At 39.9% G+C, this 11,233-nt stretch overlaps 1 protein-coding gene across 3 annotated transcripts; it reads left to right on the top strand.

Moving 5' to 3' along the window:
- Positions 1–137: 137 nt before the first annotated feature.
- On the top strand, positions 138–10,970 carry ZCCHC8 (zinc finger CCHC-type containing 8). 3 transcript variants are annotated; one of them, XM_085075531.1, is made up of 14 exons: positions 138–336; positions 1,110–1,150; positions 1,799–1,873; positions 2,380–2,485; positions 3,151–3,228; positions 3,540–3,643; positions 4,899–4,964; positions 5,914–5,974; positions 6,088–6,230; positions 6,950–7,092; positions 7,789–7,904; positions 8,264–8,347; positions 8,809–8,923; positions 9,461–10,970. In XM_085075531.1, exons 1-14 carry the CDS (start codon positions 172–174, stop codon positions 10,261–10,263), a joined length of 2,100 nt encoding a protein of 699 aa, XP_084931657.1. In that variant the 5' UTR covers positions 138–171; the 3' UTR covers positions 10,264–10,970. The 3 variants fall into 3 exon arrangements, with proteins under 3 accessions (XP_084931657.1, XP_084931656.1, XP_084931655.1); XM_085075530.1 differs by having other exon boundaries at positions 5,911–5,974; XM_085075529.1 differs by lacking the exons at positions 138–336; positions 1,110–1,150 and adding an exon at positions 356–774.
- Positions 10,971–11,233: the final 263 nt, after the last annotated feature.

The raw sequence follows: 11,233 nt of genomic DNA, 5'->3' as shown, positions 1-11,233 counted from the left end.
CCTCGCCGCCTACACTTCCCAGCGTGCATCGCGCGCAGTCGCTACTTGTTTCTGCGGCTCGCCGCCCCGGTTCATGCTGGGAGTTGTAGTACGCGGCGGGCGCCGTGAGGGCCAACCCACGCTTCCCGCCGCCCTTTGCCCCCCGCCCCGCCCTTCCTGTGGCGGCCCAAGATGGCGGCGGAGGTGGACTTCGGGGACCGCGAGCTCTTCGGACAGCTTGAGGGCGAGCCCGGGCCGCCCTCGCCGCCCGCCCTGGACGAGCCGGACCCGCTGCTGCAGCTCTACGAGCGGCTGCGCGACCGCGACGAGACGGTGCAGCGGTTGCGGGCGGAGAATATCCTGGCGGGAGAGGCAGGGCCGGCGGCGGGCGGGGGCAGGCGGGCGCGCCGCCGCTGCCGGTTCCCTTCCGGGCCAGCCGCTGCCGACCCTCGCGGGGGGCTCGGCTCTGCTGCGGGAAGGAGCCCTCGGGCTGCGCCGGGGGGCGGGAGGGCTGAGCTGGGCGGGAGGCGAGCCGAGCTGGTGCTGCCGGCTGCCTCAGAGCGCGTTTGCCATGGAAACTTTGGTCCTCTGGGCTGAGGAGGCTCCGCGCTGGGATGCGCGGCTGTTGGAGCGGTTGGCACTGAACCCAAACACCTCTGGGTTCGCTTTGACAATCCGTTCTAACGTAGCTGCAAATAACTTCAGATTGTTGAATTGTTCCCTGAAGGGTTTTGGGGTTTGCCGCTGCGGCAGAGCGGAGTCTGAAGTGTTTTGTAGCTTATTTCCCATTTACAAGTACGTTTGTACTGCTGTTACTTTTCTTTCACATTTCTTTGGGTGATGCTTGCAGATATTTTTAAAATAAAACGAGTCTACAAATACAATCATTGCATGTAATGAGTGGCGCTGTTTGGATTGTCACAGCTAGTCCTCTTCTTTAGTTTTTTTCCATTTTATTGTGTTTCTTCAGCAACAGGTGGATTTGTAAATAATCCCCTGTGCAGTGACTGGGAAAGACTGAAACCCTGTTTTTTATTCTGTGAAATTCTTGCTCGGTGTTTTCTTGTTTGCTTTGGGTATGGGTGTGTGTCTACAAAAAAAAATCATATTCCTTAACAATAAGTTAACATCAGGAACTTAAAAGGAAGCTGAGAATTCTGACTCGTCCTAGGTATGTTAATGCTGATTTCAAACACTGCATGGTTTATATAAAGATAATGTATTTATATATACCTGTATATAAAAATAGTTTATCTGATAAAAGCTGCCTGAGATAACAGTCTGCCACATCTCTATAAACCTTCTTTCCATGTCCCAGTCCCTGCTCAGGTATTGGAATTCTAAAATGCCTTTCCAGTTCCTGGAAAGTCTTTTTGAATTGAATAGCAGGAACTTAGTTGGTATTGTTGTAACTTTATTTGTATATATCTGTCAATTTATGAAATTCACTTGGTCTTCAGGGAAACAATTTTAATGTAAAGTTGAGCAGTGAGGAAAAATTACATTCAAATACTTGAATAAATCTTCGTTAGAAAGTTTTATAAGTTTATTGCAGTTGGAAGAACATGAAAATCATTCTGTTCATACAGAACATAAGTATTTGTGCAGTGTGGAGGTGTTTAGTTCTCCTTCCTCCTCACATTAACCAACCTGCTTTGCTCAAAAGGATAATTTCTGTTTAAGTGGATAGAAACTTCTTTAAAGTACAGATTTTGTATTGACCAAACCTTCCTCTCCCAGTGGGGTCCAGACTCAGCTGGGATAAAACTGGTGGGCAATATTTGCTGTACCCATTGTCTGTGTCTCTGTGCTGTTCTAGTGGAATCTCAGTGGAAAACCCCAAAGTTGATGGACCTCTGTTGCAGATTTTATTTATGAACAATGTCATTACTAAGTAAGTATTTTCAAGAAAAAACAACCCTGACAGGAAATGGGAGCTTTTTTGTTTGTTTGGATATAATAGCGTTGTGCCCAAAGGGTGGATATAGATTTTATTTAATAACATAAACTATTGAAGCTTGAAGGGGAGAATGGATAATGGGCAGTATGGTAGGAGTTCTGTTGCTTTCATTAGCAGTATCTGGTTTTATCGTGAAATGAAGGCTGATATCCAGGAACTTGGAGTGATTCTAAAGAGCAGTTTGAATTTCAGGAATGTTATGGGTAAAATGTAAGAAAATAAATTTTCCCTGCCTCTGACTTGATTTTATTTCCCACATTCAGGTGCTCTCTAATGTCAGATTGCATTTGTGGTGGTGGGGGGTTGAGAGTGGGACAAAAAATAGTTGGATTTCCCCTTTTCTAAGTTATTTAGTAAATTATAAATGCTTAAAAAAAGAAACATCTGGTCTTTGGAGCCTTGCTCATGTCTTCATCGCTCTGTACTTCATTCTGTCCCAGGCGGTATCATCAAGAAATTGAAGATTTTATTTATGGTTTAGTTCAAAAATATGAAGAACAGAAGAAAAGTGAGCAAGAAAAATCACACATGAATGCTAAGCCACAGGTACTTTAAAACTCAAATTGTTACGAGATGCTTCTTCATCTGTGTCATGGGAATATTGAAATACTGCACTGTGAAATAGTAACAAAAATCAAATCAGGTAGCTGTCAAACAAATTCTGTATAACCATTTTTTCCAAAAAATAGAGCCCAGGATGAAGAAAAGATCCTTTCTGCCCATGAAAATCCTTCTTGAAGATTGTCCCTAGTGAAATTTCATGGAAAGAAAATAAGTTGGTTTAAATAATTCAAAAGAGACCTTAATATATTCTCTTCTGATAGTATTTGGCCCAACTCTGAGTATATATAAGAAAACAGATGAACAACAGGATCTGGAAATTTACACTTTCTTCTCCTAGTTTAGAATTTTGATTCTTACTCAACATTCACTTTGAGTAAAAGGACAGAATGGCACATTTCTCTCCACCTTTCCTTTAGCTTTTTTGATGAGAATGAAAGTGTTATACAGTTTATTTCTCATCAAAGAAACCATCAGAAAGGAGCTGTGCCATGCTTTGGACTGTGGAGAGCTTCATGATCAATGTGGACATCTCCATCCTACTGTTGGTGAAAGGACAGAATCTGAACCTGTTCTGTGCCTTTTACATCACTAATTCAGGAGCTCTGTGGATTTAAATTAATCATTTTCATTTTTGCTTTTCCTGTCAGCCCTCCAGTGTTGTTTTGGAAGAGGACTGTAAAGCAGCCAGCTCGAGTTCTTCTAAAAAAGTGAAAGAAGCTTTTAGTGTAAGTTTTTGACTGTGCTCTTCCATGGTAGGTCTGACTCCTCATTCTCCACTTTCAATGTACACTGCCATTAAAATAAGATCTGTTAACTGCTGTTACACTGATAAATGAAATTTAAGTTCAGCATGTTTTGGCTACAACAGTGCAAAAAAACCTTACTTGTACAAGTGTGGGCTTGTTTTATTTGTAAATTCTTACAGAATGGGGAAAAAACCTGGAAGTATTTCAAGCAGTGTAAATTTATAGCAATGCTGCCAATCTCACCTAAATACTGACACATTTCTGACAATTCTCTGACTTTTTTTCTACAGGTTGTAGGAAGTGTTCTGTATTTTACCAATTTTTGTCTCGATAAACTGGGACAGCCTATTTTAAATGAGAATCCACAGCTGACAGAAGGATGGGAAATACCTAAGTATCCTGTTTGCTAAAACACGTTGCCTTTTTCCGTTTGTCAAATCCAAAGAATTCCAGTGGGTAAATTGAACTCAAATTCTCTTCAGTGGATTGTGTGTTTCTATCAAAACCAAGTCATTAGAGATGGGATGCTTTAATGAGTCATTAATGGCTTTTTTACTCAAAACAAATCAGTATTTTGATATAATTGCTGATTGGTATCCTTGGGAAGAGTGAATGCCTTATCCCCATAAATATATCTTGTGAATTTAGGAATTTCCTGGGCCAATCCCTAATCAGGTTTGGAATGACAGCTTGTTGCAGATTGAATAAGTATTCTCCTTCTATAAAATCCACTCTCTGGGAGAAGAAAAGGGTTTGGCAAACTCAAACGTGCTGTAAAATGCTTTTTTCCAAATGTGGGAGCCAGAGGGAAAGTCTAATTAATATTTAATTTTGGAATGCTCTTGGCATGCATCCATTTTAAAGTTGGTTCTTTACTGTTTATTAAAGCCAATGTCTGAAAGGTGGAATTGAGGGAAATGTTGAAAAAAGTTGAAAAATACTGAAATGTTTTTTAATATCGAAGTCTTCCATGATGAAAGAAATTTGACAAGAAATTTTTCAAGTAACGTCTTCTCCCTAGTTTTCCAGTATTGATTCTGTCCTGGAAAGACTCAGGACAAGAACCAGTTTCACAGTTCATTTCTGCAACATCCAGTTCTTAAGCTTGTAATTAAAGTCATGCCATAGTGTTAAAAAATCACTTGTATCTGCACAAAAATTGTAAATTTACAATCTCCCAACCTCTGGATGAAGGAAGTAGATGCCTAACAGGGGAATTTCTTCTAAAATGCCAAGTTAAGTGTGGCTGAACTGATTCTGAGTGAAATGGTTCATCAGGCACTGGCTTCTAAATGACCAAAGTACTGCACTCAGTGAATGTGTCATTTTGAAATTCTGTCAGAATGTGGTTTAATAAGATTGCTGTGAAATTTCTGCCTGTAAACAAGAGGGTTGTAGTTTTAGCAAGTTCTGATAAAATATTGGGTAGAAGTTTGTAGGAGGAAACAGCATAAGCTCATTTTAGCAAATAATTTATACTAGATATAATTTTATAATTGATACTCTGGACTTCATATCAGGGACCCATCTGTAACTTAATGTAGATGAGTCAGTGTTCTGTTCAAAGCACTATTAAGTTTTCTCTGATATTTTAAAACAAAATTGAAATTTTGCTTCATCCAGTAGCAGTTCCTTATTGAAATCTAAAGATATCAGCAAGTTTTCAGCCAGATTCTCTCCCTAGATGGACAAGAAATACAAGTAAAACCCAAAAGGTTTGTATTATTCTTAAATATCAAGTTTTGAGCTAAAAAGTTCAGATATATTCTGTGACTATTGCCCAGTTAATGAACCCTTGGACATAATTGAGCAATGAGTTTAAATTAAATAGACCAGAGCTGAGCTTTGCAGTCAGTAGGTCTCTGTTTATTGACTTTCTTTAGAATGGGCCTAAAGTCAATGTGTGAAAACTTACTGAATTTTTTTACTTAGTTCTTCTGTTTCTTGTCTTTTTAGTGATTGGTTTGTCATCCTTGCACTGGTGGTGTTGTCATCATTATTGTTTTGTAGAACAGCTCCTGTCTGACTTATTTTTAAGACAGACTGATCTTAGAGTTGATGATACAGTTTTTATGGGAGGTCAGAAATAAAGACAAACAAAAATTTGGTTCCCATCCTAATTCAGTAAAAATGTTCAGAAAATAAATCTTCCTCTGACATCTTGGTGTTTTCACCCCAGTAATATTGCAAATGTTTCCTGCCACGGAATTTACAAGGAAGAATTTACAAGGAAGATTTAAGTTGAAGCCAGCTGCAGCTCCATTCCAGGTCTTCAGTGCACAGTTTCACACTATGTGTTACTTGAAACTGTGAGCCAGGACTTTTCCAAAGAAACTGGTGACTGATCCTCAGTGTTGTGAAAAGGATCAGACCTCTGATGATACCATTTCCTATTTCCCCCTGCCCTTTCCTCATTTCCCATGTTCTCCTTAGCACCATGGGAGAAGGAGATGTTCTTTAACTAGAGGAACAGCAATACTCTGTTCCTCTATTTAAGGATTGACATAAGTTTCAGGGAAGCAAAGACAGCACATGACATCAGCAGTCAGTGCTTTTGTTTTAGTCATTCTGAAGTCTAAACCTTATCAAGAACAAAAATAATTAAGTGTATTTAACATTGCAGAGTTGCTTTCAGGTTTAATTTGTTGTGCATTTTTCAAGCAGGCCCAAACCTCATTGTTTCAATTGTGGTTCTGAAGACCATCAAATGAAAGACTGTCCAAAGGTAAAGTCACCAGTATTCCAAAGACTGCTGCTCTCCAAGCTTTATGTTGGGTGAAGGAGTGCATAGATTGTAAGTTGTCCAACTCTAAACTTCCCAATTGTGTTATCTTTAAGCCACGAAATGCAGCTCGTATAAATGAGAAGAGAAAGGAGTTTTTGGAAGCTTGTGGTGATTCGAGCAATCAGACTTTTCAGCAGCGTTACCATGCAGAAGAAGTAGAAGAGAGGTTTGGAAAATTTAAGCCAGGAGTGATTAGGTATCTCTTTTCTTTCCCTTTGCTGTTACACTGCTTTCCTGGAATCTCTTCTACTTTTGGAGTGACAGATGTTAATTGTCAGAGATTATTAAGTCCATCTGCTGCTCCTAACTATGGGTGTATTATGTTTGAATTTGCTAAATAGGATTTTGTTTAATAAATTGCAGAGATACTTTTTGAATGAAAACTCATTGCTAGCTTGGCAGTCCTACCCTTTCCCAGGGCCCTTTTCCTAATGCAGGGAAATGAATATTACTCTTTGACTTCTCAAATTGTACATTTATTATGTTCCTAATAAACTAAAAATGTATCCAAAAGTCTGCAAATTTTGAACTTTCCTCTCTATTCAAAATGTTCAAAGAAATGATAGTATTGTGTGGCAGTCTCCAAAAAAATCACCAGTAAATTCAGTGTTCAGGTCCACCCTTCCTGTTGATAGCTGCAGTCAAGGCCATGAGTCAGAAGCAGCAGGTCAAGTAGGTTATTCTTGGTGTAGAATGAAATCTAATAAAGTGTTTAAGCATATCAGAAAGGCAAAAAGTTGTATTTAATATCAGAGCAGGTTTTGATCTAGAGTTTGAAATGCAACATGGTTTGAGCTAAAACTCAGCTATTCCACCTTGACAGCTGAAAGCTCCACAAAGCGTTAATAACCTTTTGTCAGCAATCAGGGCTTTTTCTGGCTGACATTTTGTTTTCTGTTTGTTTTCTGCCCTCAGTGAGGTCCTCCAGGATGCCCTTGGTGTGACAGACAAGAGCCTGCCGCCGTTCATTTACCGCATGCGGCAGCTGGGCTACCCGCCGGGCTGGCTCAAGGAGGCAGAGATGGAGCACTCAGGACTGGCTCTGTATGATGGAAAAGGTGAGCAATGTGGGGCTGGAATGCAGGTTTACATGAGGTTGTGTACTGGCTGCACCCTGCTCAGGAGATAATAAAGTAACTGGTTTGTGAACCTTTGTAAAAAGAGGGAGAAAGGTGCAAATCAAGTATTTTTATTGTTGTGAAAATACTTCTTTTTATCAGCTATGATATAATAATGAAACAAGTTCCATAATGATTGGATTGCAAAGATGGAAACTGTCAGTGGGGTTTCACTGTTGGAACCTGGAGTTCTGGGAAACTGTAAGACTTGCAAATCTCTTACTGTCCAATTTCCTCTCCCGTTTTCTATTTTTTTTTTATGAAAGAAGCCATAGTGCTCAATGACTTACACAGCAGCAAAACCACCAACATAGAAACAGCACATTTCTTGGAACCCAATTTAAGTAATTTACCAGCTTTTTGCTAATGACCAGCATTTATGCTGCATCTCAGAACAGTCCTGATACCAAATTCCAAGGGTAACAATGGTACATGAAGAGCAGTTGTGTAGGGTACCCAGCTGCTTTCTGGGGGAGCTTCATGCACCTATCTGATGGATTTGGTTACTGTTACTCCTCTGTGGATTCCAAAACCTTCTATAATTCTTACATTCCAAATCCCTGTTTTTAAATTCTGTGGATTTTTTTCAGTGGTGTTCTTAATTAACATCAGTAATAATTATATTCCATTACACAGGTGGTGGTGAAGCAGAAGATGAGGGCTCCCCCCAACCCAGACGTATCACTTACGATGTGTCCAAGTTGGTAAATTATCCAGGCTTTAATATATCCACTCCCAGTGGGATCCCAGATGTGAGTAGCTGTTTTCTGCCTTCTAAATAATGCCTTGAGTGACAGTAATTGCTTTTAGCAAAGAGTTAATGTTTTGTATTTTGCATCTGACAGTTTTCTTTCAACAGTCTCTTCTTTTTAAACCCTTCTGTGGGGCTGGGGGTTGTAATTAGTGTGGCATCCATCTAACTGATACTTGTCAGGATTATTGTGCTAGGGTCTGACAGTGCTTCTGTGGGCATTATTGCCATTATGAGACCAACAGGAGCCTGGAAGGATAGTTTGATATTTTTCCACTCAGCATTATTAACCAAAGTTCTGTTATTAACCAACCATATGCAGTATTATTCCTCTTTTTTTTTTTTCCTTTTTTGCTGTAGGAATGGCAGATGTTTGGTTCCATCCCCATGCAGCCATCTCAGCAGAAGGATGTTTTTGCTCACTACCTTTCTAATTTTCAGGAGGTGAATATATCTCCTTGTTATTAAAAAAAACAATGTTGTCTTGTAGTTAGTGTAGGTCATGATGATCTCTTGCTTTTATCTTTCTCCTGCACAAAGGGAAAGACTTCCTTAGTGACACTTGTGAGGGTGAAAAGCTGATCTGTCTTACTGTTTCAGCAAAAAATGGCTTAATGTTTAAAATGAATTCCATTTTTTCAGTTAATATGAGTAGATCCCAGTTGGGCAATTATTTGTAAACAGTTGAGAAGAAATTTGCTATGAATCTATACAGCCTAGAAGTTCCAGACTCCCCTAATCTGTGAGAAGCTTGGTTGCCATAGCCACGGCATCCCTCAGATGTCAGTGTCTGTTTACACACTGGGTGCCCAAATGATACTATAGTTACAAAATTGCAGCTGGAAATGTTACTCTGTACAGTTTAATACTAATTCTGTTTGGGTTTCTGGATGATTTCTCTCCAGCCAAGCCCTAAATCCAGCAACAAAAGGACTGCACCTCAGTCAAAGTCTCATCATTCCAAACGACCAAGAGAAGACAGTCCAGAGGTAGCAGCAGCTGATATGGACCTGGACTCTGGTATAATCATTCTGCTTTTTTTTTTCCTTGTTTCAATTTTTATTTTCAAAATTACTTGCTCTGAATTGAAATGTGATCAGTTTACTTCAGGAGCATCCTCAAGAAACTGCTCTTAAGAGGACCCCCAAATCCCTAAATATTTGGATGAAATAACATAAATTTGCAAATTTACAGCTTCTGAAAAATGAGGCAAACTCAAAGGAGGACTCAGTGTTGTTTAAGTGTTAGAATAGCTGGAGAAAATTCTGGTTTTCCTTTTGGAATCTGCTATGAGGAATCTCAGTGTCTCAGTGTGGAGTGAGTTTGTTCTTAACACATTCAAGAGTAATTTTTTTTTCCCTTGAATGACTGGCAGAGTTAAAATCCCAAAAACCATAGTTTTGGTGGATATGAAAACCCTCCCAAAGTTTGTTCTGTCTCAGCTGAAAACCAAGGATGAGAAGACGTAAATCTGTTAGTAAATCAGAACACTGGCACTTTGAATCTTGTCCTGGTCAGATTTCAGGTTCTAAAAGGTGTCTTTTAATCTCTTTCTAGATCTGGAAGGGTCACAGAGATCTCAAACTCCCAACAATTTTCAGTTCCAACCTCCACTGCCTCCTGGCTCTCCAGCAATGTCCACTCCTCCTCCTGTGCCACGAGGAACACCCCCACTGACACCCCCTCAGCCTTCCACACCCACCTGCTCTCCCCTCCCTAGGACTACTCCACCACCTTCCAGTGATAGTCCTAAGCCCAAAATAGTGGACTCAGTCATGGATGAGGATACTCTGACCTTGGAAGAGCTGGAGGAGCAGCAGAGGTTAATCTGGGCAGCTCTGGAGCAGGCAGAGAGCACCAACAGTGACTCTGACATTCCTGCCGACACACCTTTAACTGGAAATTCCGTTACATCATCGCCAGCCAGGAATGAAGCAGATCTTGTTGCAGAAGTCAGGTCGCCTGAGAAAGTGATCTCAGTGGAAACAGAGTTTTCTGACATCAGTGAGCAGATCCCAGAAAATGAACATTCAATAAGTAGTCTGAATCCAGAAGACAGTTTGCTTGACTTAAAGGAAAATCCTGAGAATGCAGTTTCTGAAGACCTGCTGGATGACACCCTGCCTGCTCCCAACCCTGAGGTTAATGAGGGGGAAAGCACAGGTGGTAATAAAGTGCCCACAAGCACTGGATCTTCTGTGAAAAAAACCGGACTTGTCCCTGACATGAGCAAGTTTGCTGCAGGCATCACACCGTTTGAATTTGAAAACATGGCAGAATCAACGGGAGTTTATCTACGGATAAGAAGCCTGTTAAAAAATTCCCCAAGAAACCAGCAAAAGAAAAAACTTAAATCTTAACTGCTCTTTTGTTTTCTTATGTCCAAATCCCTTCTGTTCCCCCCCCCATCAGTTTTACAAACTCAGATAACCTCCCTCATCTTACAGGATTGGAATCTATAAGATGCCCTCATCTATACAGAATCTTGACAAATACAGGTCTGCCCTGTTCTTCCTTGGTATCGAGTTCAGTGCAGGTTTCCATCTTGACCAGGATCACCAATGCAGCCAGAAAATGTAGAATTTTCCCAAATTGCCAAATTCCACTAAGGAATAACAGGACCGATGATTTGTTAAGAGCATTTCATTTGCCAATACTCGAGACTCTAAAATGCAGAGTTTGTGGTTTGGTGTTCATTATTTTGGCTAAGATTTATATTGTCCTTATGTTTCAGGTGGATTGGTGATTTTTTTGATATCTGTCCTTTGTACAATAATCTACACTTTATACATTTTGCTAATTATCCTGTAGATAAGTTTAATATATTCAGAATGTTTTTAAAAAGGTCTGAGGTTAAGAGTTCCCATATCAAAGTCCTGGCAATTGGAGGAAAATAATTGGGGATTACAGTGCTATTTTCACCATTTCAAGTATTTTTATAAATTATTTATGTGGGTCTGTTTTAATTGCCACTGTATCTTTTGTAGCGTTGTCCTTCATGTAAACTTGCTGTACATACATGTTCGTGGTTGTCCACAGAGGTTTAATAAATGAGCTTTTAGCTAAAGAGTTTTTAATTGGAGTCCTAAAGCAGCAAAATGCTGGTTTTTGAAAATCAGCTGCTGAAGATAATTGGAAAAACAAGCTGAGCAAAATGAGGATGAATATAGTTAGATATTTTAGAAGGGCCACAGCTGTTGGCTTCAGGTTTTCTTAATCCAGAAACTGTTAAAATTATCTTAGCTATTTAAACAGAACCTTGCCAGTTTTCATAATCTGAAGAGCTGCCCATTTCTGAATGCTTAGAAATGTTATAATACTGCTGATTAA

The sequence above is a fragment of the Lichenostomus cassidix genome, chromosome 15 (assembly GCF_008360975.1).
Source record: "Lichenostomus cassidix isolate B80296 chromosome 15, HeHo_3.0, whole genome shotgun sequence".
NCBI lineage: Eukaryota > Metazoa > Chordata > Aves > Passeriformes > Meliphagidae > Lichenostomus > Lichenostomus cassidix.
This window is presented reverse-complemented; position numbering and strand designations above follow the sequence as displayed.